Source organism: Podarcis gaigeae, assembly GCF_964106915.1.
Source record: "Podarcis gaigeae genome assembly, chromosome: 6".
Lineage (NCBI taxonomy): Eukaryota > Metazoa > Chordata > Lepidosauria > Squamata > Lacertidae > Podarcis > Podarcis gaigeae.
Window position 1 is genome coordinate 13323723 of NC_139682.1, and position 13893 is coordinate 13337615.

The window sequence follows — 13893 nt, forward strand, 5'->3', positions numbered from 1 at the left end:
AGGCGTCGCGAGGAGCCACTCAGGCTCCCCTCAGTCGAGGCAGAAAGGCGCCAAAAGATGGCGGCGGGCGGCTGAGCGCCGACGACCTCCTGCAGCGCCTGCGCAGTGGGCACCATCGGCGCGAGCGGCTGCCGTTGGTGGCGCCTGGGCCTCGAGGGGTTGCGGCCCGGACCCGCCATTCCAGCCAGCGCGGGCGGGTGGGCAGCCGCCGCCGCCGCCGCTTCTCCACCACATCCATACGAGTCCCCTCGCCCGGCGTAGCGCTGGCTGAGCCACAATGGCTGTGCCGCTGCGGGGCCAGCGGGCCGCGGCGCTCCTACATTTCCTCTGCTTCCTCTGGGCGGTTTTCGCCGTCAGCCAGAATGCGGGGTTTCCCAGGTCGGTCCGCAAGGAACCGGACGTCACCTACGGGGGCTCCTGGAAACACCTGACCTTCCTCAACCAGGTGGTGGTGGCGGCGGCTGCGAAAAGGGAACGAGGGAGAGCGGGAGGGCGCCGCGCGTGCGCAGACGGAGCGCTCCTTGGCCGCACGTGCAGGGCGGCGCGCGCGGGAAGGTGGGGGAGGGGGAGAAAGAGAGAGAGAGAGAGTTGAAATAGGTTAGGGCGGGTGAACCCGCTGAGGTAAATTTAGTTTCTTTTGTGTGTCCCTTCCCCCCGGGAGTTTTATAGCAAAAATTAGTTATACATCACCCTAACTCGCATCCGTTACCCCAAGTACGCTATGACTCGCATGCCCCCGTTTATTGTTCTGGTTGTTGTTATTTGTTGAGTCCCTGTCAGGGGAAAAGGCGGGCATAAATAAATAGATAAGGATGATTTCCCCCCAAAAAAGAACTCAGAGCAACTTTAACACATAAAATCTTGTTTATGTTAAGATACAATGTTGCTGAGGGAAATATAAAGGCCTTTAGATAATAGATAAACTGAACCAACCAGTAATATGCTTCAAATTATTTTCCTTGGCTGAGTACGCCTAATAAACATTTAAAGTGCAGCCAATGAATTCTGGAAACTGTAGTTTGCTAAGAGTGTCGGGAATTGCAGCATTGTGAGGAGTAAGCTACAGTTCCCAGGATTCTTTTTTGAGGGGGTGGGTGGAAGCAATGTGCTTTAAATGTATGGTGTGTGCATCCCTTGTTAAGAAACTAAACCAGAAAAGGAAAAAATAGACATGCGTATTTCTAATAGCTTCTTTTGTGATTTCATAGGTTCTACAGACAATCCTGTATCTGTTATGTGTCATATCTGATACTGTAGCTCTGTGCATGCCTTCATTAGAGAAAAGAGTATCGTCATTGGTGGTGCCTCTCAGAGATTTCATCTTCTCTTCATATGTGTTTCCTATTGGCTTAGTAAGTAACTACTGTTTCTGTTATTGAAATATGTGCGTACTATTGAACAGCGCTCCTCATACCTGATGCATCCTGATGTTTGGAACTACTTCCATTATCCCTGCTGGCTAGGTCTGATGGGCGATGTTCTCCAGATTTCTAAAAGACTGTCACAAAGAGCCTGGCATGTCTAAATGAAACCAACAGCATTGATCATTCTTAAAATACAAGAAGTAACTGCTGCTGTTGTTGTGTTGTTTTCATTTAATTATCTTGCTGCATTCCAAGGGTGCTGAGTAGATTGTCACCTGGTATATTTAAAAAGGGATGATTTCCCTCCAAATGGTTTGAATCTAAGATGAGTGTGGGGCTTTACAAATCCCATTCTTAAAACCTACCACATTATCATTTAAATCAGGAGAAACTTTGTTTTGAGAAGAAGAGCCCAGATAGTTCGTTTTTAATAATGAAGCTAACAGACCTATAGAATAGTTAATGATAGTCTAGCACGGGCATTCATAGATGCCACTGGAGAAAGGCTAGTAGGTTCAAGACTCCCTCCAGGCATCTAGTTCCCAGTTTGGTACCCCCTCACCATTGAGGCTGGGAGCCTCAATAGCACCCCTCTGGAGGCTTCATCTGGGGCAGAAAAACCAGGTAAAAAGAAGCAGTAGGGAAACCTGGTTTCAACAAGAATAGACCGTCCAAAGCTGCTATTTGCATTTCAATGAAATTCTGCATTGGCATCTCTGGCAACTTCAGAGAACATTTTTGGCAGGACTGCGTGGGAGAGAGTGTGTGTATAATGGCTTGTCCACGTGAGTTTACTGTTCTGTTTGCAACTGTTTGCCCATTTAATTTGCAAAGCATACATATTACTCTCAGACTACACCAATCTTGATACTTTCCCCCTGTAAATTTAGGTCTATCTGATAAGGAGATAATCCAGTAAATTGGGAAATTGGGCTTCAAGATGCTTTGCTTGGGGTCACAAAAAAATTGTTTGTGTTTTAAGGTGGGTGCATCATTCATCACTTTCTGCTACTCCCCTTTTCACATCCACTGCTTCCTCGATGTTATTTATTTATTAAGAATTTGAACAACAGGCAGTAAAACCAATCAATTCCATCACCGTAATGTATTAATGAAAACTTTGACAGCCATTCATATTACTGCCTGTTATTATTAAATTATTAAATTGTTATTGTTCATATATTATTGAAACATATATTTTCACAATTCTCTGAGTCTTTGATGGGTTCATCCTCTCATCCTGTTTATTAATAAAATCAATAAAATCAGACCAAGTTTCTAAAAAAAAAAATTGTTGTTGTCCTTGTGCCTGAACTTGACTAATTAGTTTTTCTGACTAGTCAATATAATTATCCATGCTTCTAACGATAGGTAACAATAGATAATGAGTCCTTCCAGCATGATTGCACAACTAGCATATGCGCTGCTACAAACAAGCAAGCATTTGCTTATATGGAATTTCAATATTTTGTCTACTGAAGATTGTTGACTGTATTTTAATTTCTTTTCTAGCTGTGCTCACAACTATTTCCAGTATGCTACTGAATGTAGGGTTGTAGCCTTATCTGTGTGTGTGTATTTTCTTTTGCTCCCTCAAGATTTGCACAAAACCAGAAAACTGTACATTAAACATTCTGCACCAGATATTGTACAGCTATCTGATAAGTGTGCTTTGAGAATTTACAGTTATGACTGTGCTGCTTGCTCCCCTCCCCGCCCCCCACACTTCCTGGTTGGGAAAAACTTAAAAGTTCACACCAAGCTAACTGCCTATGGGCCCTTTCAGTACTTAATTGGCATAACAAAATAAACAAATTAGAAGGTGACAAACACAGGAGGGAGCACCTGCTGATATGAAGGGGAAAGTCTGAAGCTGTACCTCATATACAAATGCAAATACATTTCGATGTGGACTACTCCAGTCTAATTCAAATGGGGTGAGAGGGAAAGGGATTCATGGCTAAATGATGCTCAAATGTGGACAAACACTTATACTCACTAATTAGGTTTCCTTGCAGCTATTTATTTGCAAAACAAGAAAGCTTGAACCTTAATACAGAGTGTTTGATGCTAAGGTTTTTTATTATTTTTATCTGGAGAAATAGAAGAAAACTATATTCACAATAGTCAGGTTTTATTCACTGTAATAAGCGAGCTGCGGTAAGAAAAGGGAAAAGGTTAACAAATACTTTGATTTGGAAAAACATTAACTGTCTATTGTTACTATTTGTCTGAGGATACAAGTGTTAATTGTCAAATGTTTTAATGACAGTTTGTACCTGTTGCTTTCTGGAGCCTTTACGTATATGACAGAGAACTAGTGTATCCTTTACAGCTGGATGACGTTAATCCAATTTGGCTTAATCATACTATGGTAAGTGTACACCATTTGTTTTTCAGGTATCTCTTTTGCTGTGTTCAGTTCATTTATTGTTTATCTGATCATAATATTTTGCAGAACTTAGGTATAAGGGTCAGTTCAAATGTAATAGGTGAAATGATTATTTAACATTGTGTGCATAAGCTGCGGTGAACCTTTGGGTCATGTGTTCCCATTTCCTCTTCTGGAGCATGCCAAAGATGAGATCAGAAGCACATGCTTCTAGAATTAAATTAAATGGACCACCCTGTTATGTCCAAACTACTGTGGGGCACACAGCAAGAACGCAGCCACTGAATCCTGTGGAATCTCTGCACACAGGAATTTGAATCCCCTTATACAACTATGCAAACATATCTCTCATACATTATTTGGACTCTACAGCAAAGGGAAGGAAGGAGAGGGCACGTAGCACATCATTCAGGTAGCCCCATTTAAGATGTATAGCTCCTTATTCCCACCATAAACAGACGACATCATCCACTCACCCTTCCTCCGCTGCTAGCTGCTTCATATAACCACTGAGCCTCTTGGACTTGCCGATTGGAAGGTCGGTGGTTCGAATCCCCGCAACAGAGTGAGCTTCCATTGGTCTGTCCCAACTCCTGCCAACCTAGCAGTTCGAAAGCACACCAGTGCAAGTAGATAAATAGGTACTGCTGTGGCAGAAAGGTAAACTGTGTTTCCATGTGCTCTGGTTTCCATCACGGTATTCCGTTGCAGCAGAAGCAGTTTATTCATGTTGGCCACATGACCCGGAAAACTGTCTACTGACAAACACCGTCTCCCTCGGCCTGAAAGCGAGATGAGCACCGCAACCTTATCGTCGCCTTTGACTGGACTTATCTGTCCAGGGATCCTTTACCTTTTACCTTTTATACCATGACAGCCCTTGTCTCACTTGTGCAGGCTGAGTCTACTCCCTGACATTCCCCAGAGCCTGCATGAAAAGAGAGTGGTGGAGGGGTCACTACCCCCACCTACTCCACCAGTCAAAGCAAAATTGAACTACGGTGTGGGAAAGGGTTATTTTATATACTAACTCTAAACAACAAAGTCAAAGCCTCTTTTGGACATTCTCAGGGCTAGAATAGGCTCTGAAAGCAAAAACACACATGTATGTGGTTGACAACCAGTCACCCCAACAGAACTCCTGGGCCTTTGAAAGAGACAGCAGAATAATAGGTGTAGCAGGTCATGACAGCGGCGGATTTAGGGCAGTGCAGATGATTCCCCTACTGAGCTGAGGGGACTAATAACAAAGTCTAACCCGTGTTTATACAAAGTTGGGGGGGCACCAAATTTTGTCCTCACTCAGGGTGTGATATTACGAGTGATTGCCAAAGAAGAAGACTTAGCTTGAGGAAACTGAGCTAAGGAACTGCTTGTGTCAGGGAGGAAACCACTGTGGCAAAGAATTAATAAATTTCCCAAGATGGATCAGACAGCCATAGAAAATTATGCCAGTAATTGCCAGCTGATTGAAAATGCTCTCATCTGCCACTATTTTGTAACTGCTGCTACCCCTGCATATGACAGTGGACCTCAGTCATTTTCAGCCATCCTAAGTGGGCCCTACGGGCAGTAAATTTGAGAACCGCTAAGCTAGAATATAAAAATATTTACTTGGAATAAAACATGGAACAGAAGTTCAAAAAACTGTAATTTAATACAACTACTGAAAACAATACAACAAACAATAAAACTTTGTTTTGATTTGCCATATGTTTCCAGCACTTATATTTGTGTGTGTTTGTGTTTTGTTTTTTAGCATACCACCATCCTCCCACTGCTTTTCATAGAATTGTTCATTTGTGATCATAAGTATCCCCGTAGATGTAGAGGAATTTTGGGACTTTGCGCCTTTGCAGTTGTATACCTCTCATGGTAGGTATCAAGTATCTAAATAAATTTTTAAAAGCATAGGAAGCATATTGTGCATGCTGCCTATTGGAATCCGTATGTTTAATGGCTTCTTTAAAATAACTATTTTAATGTATTTATCATGTTGATCTCAAGATACTTTAAACGTACAACATCATTTTATCATAAATTGTCTGATAAACTCATAAAACTATATGAAAATGCTTATATTCAATATTCTATTGGTTTCATACAATTAATAAAATTAGACCAGAGCCTCCCAAATTGTTATTGGTTTTGTCTCCTTTCTCTTAAACATACCATTTTAACAAGTTTAAAGGTCATGGCAGTGTTGGTATCTTATTAAGCAACTCTTGTTTCGTTGATATTTTATGAATGAGCCATTTAGCAGCTATTAACATTTTTGCTGTTATCAAATTTCTCAATAAATTATGATGATCTGATCACACAACATTTTCAAAATAGCCTTAAGGAATTTGTAATTGATGCAATGTAATTATACAGTGAAACCTCTGTTTTCGAGCATCTTGGAAGTCGAACATTTTGGCTTTCGAATGCCAAAAACCCAGAAGTAACTGCTTTGGTTTTCAAACAATTTTCGGAAGTTGAACGTGCCATTTTGAGTTTCCCTATTGTTTTGAGGCTTCTGCTTTCAGTTTTAGAATATTTTGGAAGTTGAACGGTCTTCTGGAACAGATTACATTTGAAAACCGGGGTTCCACTGTATTACATTTCTAACAATTTTTTGCTTCTTTGAACTAATTTTCTGTAATTCGTTGGAATGTTTATGCAGCCATAAAATATTGCAAGTAAATATTACACTGCTAATGCCTATTGCTCCATTACCATTTCTTTAATTACCATAAGCATAGTCCTATTATCATTACTTTGATCCATTTATGCAAGACCTTAAAATACCATTTCTGTGGTAGCAGGCACAGATTAATTCTAGTGTAGCCATTTAGTTAGTATTTTTGACTAGGTAAATTAATTTATCATGAGCAGCGCACATGCAAATAGCTTTTTTAGTCTTAAATTTTGACAACAGATGCCACATGTAGCACATGTAGCTGGTGTAAATACGCAGTTCAGAAACTGCATATCATTCCTTTAGGTTCCTAAGAATAGAAGCTTGAGGGCTCAATAAAGCTGCCCTTCAGTGCCCATTACATTAGCTTCCTAAGCATGCAGTTGCTGGAGCTCTGAAGAAGAAGCTATATACCGTATTTTTCGCTCTATAGGACGTACCGGACCACAATACGCACCTAGTTTTTAGAGGGGGAAATCAAGAAAAAAAATATTGGATGGATCCCGCTCGCTGCCTTGGCTTCCTCTTTAGCCTTGCACAGCCTCTCCAGCCGGGAGAGGCTGCGCAAGGCTAAAGAAGCCAAGGCAGCGAGCGCTATCCATTTTCTACGAGGAGGGAGAAGGGACTGACTGGCCGCATCAGTCCCTTCTCCCTCCTGGGGAAAAGTCCGCAAGAGCTGTGTGGAGCTTTTGTGCGGTTCTTGGGGGCTTTTCCTGCCTGCCTCCCCCTGCATTTGCTCCATAAGACGCACACACATTTTCCCTTACTTTTTAGGAGGGAAAAGGTGTGTCTTATGGAGCGAAAAATACGGTACTTGTTGCTGTCTGGTGTTTTTATGGTTCTGTGGTTAGTATGCTGATAGAGATTATAGCCATAGCTACCTCAAACCAACCTGCAAACCCATTTTTAACCATGTCAAGCATTAATTATAAACCAACTATACATGGTGGGAAGCATTACATTAGATTTCACATGCTTTATACCTCTTCTAGATGCTAAAAAGTCTTCACAAATACTTACCAAGCCCCATTTAACTCAGAAATTTCTGTTGAATAATCTTTATTTTTTAATGAAGAAAAATTAGTTGTTTTGGGAAATGAGATGATCTAGCAAAAGTAAAATACTCATAGGTCATATGGTCCTCCATTTAAATCAATATTGCTTTCAGGTATGAATTGTACTTCTATGTTTTTAAGAAAATCCAAATTTATGCACTTAACTTACAGTTTTATATTTGAAATTATCAGCAAATATAGAATAGTTTTCCATGCAACTTCAGAAATCAACTATCTACCTATAAAATTTATTGCTATTTGTGACTCTGTCTCCCCTTGTTTCTAGGATAATGTGGGTAAACCATGCAAGTGGGATTTGGGCATATCCAGTTTTAGGAGTGCTCAGTCCATTAGGACGGGCAATATTTATCTCCATATCTTTTCTTATAATGGTAATCTTCTACTTCGTTGGGGAGCAACTAACAAAACGCTTGTGGGGTAAGTAGGATTTTTTGTTTGTATTTTCAGTGCTGTAGCTGACACAGGGAATGGACTTTACCAATATTCAATGCATAAGTGAGGAGAAGAGTCATTTAAGTTGGTTCTGAAGTCATAGTCACTTAACCTGGGAGTAGTTTCAATGTATTCAATGAACTTTTGAGATGACTTGTCTGAGACTGAGCTGTGAATGTGTTCAGTCAGATGCAAGTTCTGTTTCACTTGTAAAAAGACTACAGCGATAAATACAATACCTCCTGGGTGCACTTCTGTGCACTGAAGGGATTCCCACAGGCATTTTGCTGAGCCTTCCCTTTCACCCCAAAGATTCTTGGCCAACCACTCTGCCACTGTACGAAATGCTTTACAACAGCTTGACCATTTCAGACCTCATGAGGTGCTCCCACAGTACACATAGTTATCTAGAAGCCCGGCACACAAGCCACTTCCACAGTCATCTGAAATACTCTGTGCACTGAGGACTTGGAGAGAGGTATGTCACTACATAGCTGCATGTGAGGTCCAGCTGGAACTCACATTAACATGAATAGCACAGCATCAGCAGTTACAAGTGGGGGAAGCAGAGAACCCAGAAGAGCATAGGTTGTCAGTTAGTGGGTCAGGATGCACCTCCTGGTCTTAGCCTGAGTTGGGTCACAACATCAGCACTACCACTGTACAAATATATGGTACAAAAATTAAGAAATGGTTCCCTAAATTCGTGTTAAAGGAAGTGGGTTCCAGGTCTGGAAACACAGAACACGTCTCCAGGGGAGCATTTGTGGGAGGGCTCTACATTCCCATATGTAGGAAAATATTCTAAAGTTTAATGTTCTTTTCTTTCCCTTCCAGCAAAACGTAAAAGGAAATGCACATAGAGAAGAACCTGGGGAAAGTATAAGGCCATTAAAAGTGCAAGCTCACTTATGGAACAGAGTGAAACTTTCATCAAGATAAAAGCATTCGTAAAAACCTCTTCTTAAAGATTAAGTATACTGAAAATGGCCTTTTCTCAGACACGTAATGTATAGTGCCATCAAAATAGAAAGTGGGGAAATGTACCAAATCAGAGTAACAGTGCTTTAAACAAAATTACTAACTTTGTATAAGAAAATTGGGTATATATAAGTGAATTACATATATATTTAATACGTGCATTATACCTGGTACCTTAAGGCAGTAGGTTTCCCTTTTGTGTTTGTCGCTATCTTGTAATTGATTGATTTTGATAGGCCAGTTAAGTACAGACAGAGCATATGCACAGATAGTTGCACGTGTTTTATTTATTTATTTGTTTTATTTAAATACCCACCCAAGAAGTGTACACAGTCAGGCAATTGTAAATGTTCTTGTGCAGTTTGCTGGTTATTTGCAACTCTAGGAGATCAGAAGAAATATATAGAAGCTCTTGGTGCACCCTGAATAGCATACTGGAAGAGAAATGAAAGCAAGAGTATACCAGAAATAGTTATGAGAATAAGGGTGGGGGGAGAGGAAGTAGTGGGCATAGAAAGGGAAGTAGTAGAAAGTGGCAACTGAAACAATACCTCAAAACACTGAAACAAATAATCTGCAACATATAGTGCACCAGTGTGGAGTCTGATTTCCCACTATTGCATTATCCCCATATTGGGTAAACCCACTTTTACAGGGGGAAAGCATTGAGATTTGTGTTGTTTGACTGTGGACTGTGCAAATTAAATTGGAACGCAAACAGTTGCAAACACACAGTAGACCACGGTTACCAGATGTCCCTGGATTCACCAGTCTGTCCCTGGACAAAGTCTGTCCCCAGAATGTCCCTGGATTTTAATGTCCCCTGATTTATGCCTGGGGACTTGCAGCGAGGCAATGATGGTGGGTGCCATGGCATTGAGCAGCACCGGAGGTCCCAGCCATGTCAAAGTTCCAGCCAGCCAATCCGCTGGTTGGGGGGGAGGCTATTTAAACCAAGGCACGAGCCAGAGAGCTTCCTTCTAGCTCGCTTCCTTGATCAATGCTCGCCCTGAAATCGCGTGGAGCCACCCGCACAAGAGCCCGCGGTGCTCTGCGGCTGCGGGCTCTGCGCACCTGAGTTGGGGGGGGAGTGAGGGGTGAAGAACAGGAGAAGCCTAGAAAAGAGCTGTGCTGCAGAGAGAGAGAGAGCCTTGTTTGTGTGTTTTAATGCGTGTTTTCCCAAGCCCAGCAAGTGCCTTTACTCGATCTCTCTCCCCCCCCACCTCTTTTTGGGGGGCGTTTGTGTGTTCATAGATGGGCTTCTCCACCTGCCTTGTGTCAAGGTGCACGCCTGACGACTTTGGGGTTCCCCCGCTAAAAAAGGTGAAGAACTCTGGGCAACCCTTTCCTAAAATAATAAAGCATGAAATTTAAAAAGTATCCCCAGATTCCTTGAAAAAAATCTGGTAACCATACAGTAGAGCCCAATGTGGACAAGCCCTTAGTTAAAAGGTTAAAATAAATACGGCTCTATACTGTCCTTAGTAGGGCTAATGAAGGTGAGTGGGTCTTTATATGTGTTGCATTTTAATACGTTTTGACATGTTCTGCTCCTTTCCCTGAGCCTGTGAGCAAGACCCAAATACAAATTCACATAAATAATCTTGGTGAATGTGAACTACAATCCTAAATGTTCCAAAAATACAATCCTAAACGTTCCCATAAATGTGTCTTAATCAATCATGAATCTGTATAGGACTAAGGATGCAATTTACCTCTCTTTAAATAATTATAGTATATACAAGTGGCTGTCAGGGTTGTGGCATGTAACAAGATCCAGTTGATTAAATCCAGTCTTTTCTTTCTGATGAAGGCCAGGCAACCTTTCCCTTAGAATTAATCCAGAATGAGACTTTTGAATATTTAATTTCAACAAATATCCCTTTCATCTCAGGTCTTGTGAACTAAAACCTTGGATGTGAATATGCTGAGTCGTGTAAGAGGAAAGGTCTGTCAGTGGCTGCTAGGCATTGTGGCTGTGCTCTTCATGGTTGGAAGTAGTGTTCTTAATAGCCATTGCTGAAAACCACAGGAGGGAGAGTGCTCTTGTATTTGAGTCCTGCCTGTGGGTTTCCCACAGGCATCTGGCTCGCCACTGTGAGAACAGAATACTAGACTAGATGCACCATTGGTCTGATCCAGCAGGCTTTTCTTACTTTCTTTGCATGACTTAAATCTTTTGGGCATTGTTTTTAAATGTTTTCAAGCATAGTGTCCAGAATGTACAAAGCAGGTGGAACAAACTAATTAAAGACCTACTTGCAGTGGTGGATTTAACTTGTTAATTCAGGGCAGCATACAGGCATAGCCAGCATTCTCCTCTATGTTTGACGGTGCAGCATTTCCAGGCCTTTCAGATTATATTTCTCATTGTAAAATCTTGCCGTGTTTTTCCCCCAACGGTAATAAAAATCTTCTAGCCAAATGTAGCCTATAAATCACGAAGAGCATGCAGTAGGCTGAATACTCCTAGAACTTCTATTTTGTGGTAACATATCTGAAATGTTTCAGAACTCCTGCTGAACCTGCTGCCTCCTGAGATTTAAACTAAAGGGCCCAAAGAACTTTTAGTTCCATTGAATTAAATAAGACATCACATCAAACAAAGCTTTGGTTAATATATATTATCTGTCAGAAACTCTGACCTTATATTAAGAACTCATATTTTAAAAGTCATATTTTAGTGTTCATTTTATAATCATTGTTTTATTAAAGATTTTCTTGATTTACAAAAGTGTGTGCAATATATCTCTCGTATATTTTTTTTCATGTAACATTTTTACAAATCAGTTTCATTTGTTGAGACATTGGGAAGAAAAGGGGGAAAGAGGTGGAGGGGAGGGAAAGATGGTTGGGGGCGGGGGCAGGTGGCAATGTTTCTATTTTACTTACTATGTGTAGGGTTTGGTGTCAGCATTGCTTGGGTAGGTTCTTTGCTGTTCACTTGTGTTCCTTTGGTGATGAGAGAGCTTGGGGTTGGCCTAGGATGTGGCTGTTCATTTGTGGTTGGCTGTGGTGGTCTTTGTTTTCATGTGTGAGTGGGGTGGGTGGGTGTTTTGGATCAGGTTTTTATAATGATTTTACAATCATTAGAAGATTGAAAATAAAGTATTGATGACAGCCTTGCATGCCATTGGCCTTTTTTCTCCTTGGGTGCATTTCCAGGTGGGTTCTGCCCACATGGAAGACCTACTTGGTCTGAACTGCCAACTCATATGGATGTATGTAATCATGCACATGGGCGTAGCCAGGATTTTTGTTGGGGGAGGCAGGACAGGACTTTTGTTAGGGGGGACTGAACTGATGTGATTGGTCAGTTAGTTATTTCTATGGTTTCACTTGATCCGGGGGGGAGGGCACCCATGATCAGACACACATTCTCTCTCTCCCCTCTTTCTGACTCTTTCTTCATCCTCACTGTACTCAAACTTCTCCTTTTTCCATTCTTCAGCTGCCTTAAGTGACAGAGATGTGTAGCCCTAAAATATTCTCTTGTATGAAGGTACTGTATCCATTGTTTAAAACTGCCATTTTCTTCTCCATCCCTTCTTTACCCAAACTTCCATTGTTTTAAGCCACCGTGTTTCCTCTCTGTGTCCCTCCTTTCTCATTCCCATGCCATAGTCAAAACTGTTGTTCAACCTGCCTTCTCTTTTGCTTTCCTACCCCACCTTGACTTCATGCAAACCTAGGATAATGGCACTGCACATCTTCCAAAGGGTTGCACAATAATAGCCTTACATTTTATTTATAGGAAGAAGGGGAGGGTGTGTGTGTGTGTGTGACAGCAACAGCAGCAACTTGAAGAAACGTTGCCACTCTAAAAGCAACCTTGGCATAACTTTGGTGGAAGAAGTGATTCACACAAATGCACTCCCTCAGCAAGGAGTCTGACTTCATAGCCCTGTATGAGATGACTGTGTGGGAATTACCTGCCTGGCCCCAAAGTAAAAACTTTTAAATTCCATTGATTTCAAAGGGGGGAAAGTGCTCACATCTCTCCTGCTTCAACCAGCTGGACTTAAAAGAGCTTAATTTGGGTCTGGATCACACCCACTATTTCATAAAATTAACTAGAAGAAAGAAAATCATACATTATTTTCAGGTAACATTTCACAGAAAATTTTACAGTGTAGGATTCTCAAATGAGCAAACAAATCTCATTTTAACACATTATTCAGATCAAAGCCACAGATTTAACACCCAGACCATTGGGACATTCTACATTCAACCCTGTTATAATGCATGGCAGTTTCAGCTCAGCATCAGGTTTTTGACATCTTGCTAATTGTTTCACGTTGTTGTCAATGATAGGCTTACCATGAAGCATTCATTGTGAAGTACTTGGTGCAGGCAGCTGGTTCTCATTTTCTTGCCTCCATTGTCCTCCATCTCTGAATCGTGGTGTTTTGCTTTAAATGAATTCCAGTTCTGAGCAGTCATTTTGCATCAGGTATAAAAAAGTTAAGTCCAGCAGTGATTCTTGGTACAGTATTCTTCATATTAAGTATACATTACTGTTGCATGAATATTTAAGATTAGTCCATCAGAAAAATGATTATAAGTACAAGGATATCCATTGTTAGAATCCAAAATGTTTTCATAAACTACATGAGTTTTGGAAGGGATATTATGACTCATTCCTGAAAGAATGAATCATTAAGAGAATGTTCCACAGCAAATATGTTGCCCTGTAACTATCAGTTAGAAATCTTTCTTCATTACAACATTCTACCATTTATCCATATATTCTCCAGCCAGGAAGGGGAAATCATTTTCCTTTAAGTGAAATCTTGTGTGATATAAACAGGGTATGAGAGAGCTAGCATGTTGAGGACATAACTACAGGTGTCAATTTTGAATTCCAGATGGGCAGGGTATAAATAATAAATTATGATTCTTAATTATTTATTTTAGCTACATTTCACTCTAATTTATTCTTTGAGAACAGTAAACCTAGCCATTTTT

General features: G+C 41.1%; 1 protein-coding gene and 1 long non-coding RNA gene across 3 annotated transcripts in view; both read left to right on the plus strand.

Annotated features, from left to right (window-relative positions):
- Positions 1 to 12045, plus strand: part of LOC310847234 — a 98357-nt gene extending 86312 nt beyond the window's left edge. The window contains exon 2 of the long non-coding RNA XR_014565704.1: positions 9440 to 12045. This is a non-coding gene — a long non-coding RNA (uncharacterized lncRNA). The remainder of the gene's footprint in view (positions 1 to 9439) is intronic.
- LOC310847158 (androgen-induced gene 1 protein-like) lies at positions 273 to 8931 on the plus strand. Of its 2 annotated transcripts, none has more exons than XM_083744733.1 (6): positions 273 to 448; positions 1209 to 1352; positions 3637 to 3738; positions 5516 to 5631; positions 7778 to 7929; positions 8782 to 8931. In XM_083744733.1, the coding sequence occupies exons 1-6, from the start codon at positions 278 to 280 to the stop codon at positions 8805 to 8807; spliced, it is 711 nt and encodes a 236-aa protein (XP_083600859.1). In that variant the 5' UTR covers positions 273 to 277; the 3' UTR covers positions 8808 to 8931. The 2 variants fall into 2 exon arrangements, with proteins under 2 accessions (XP_083600859.1, XP_083600860.1); XM_083744734.1 differs by having other exon boundaries at positions 273 to 445.
- Positions 12046 to 13893: the final 1848 nt, after the last annotated feature.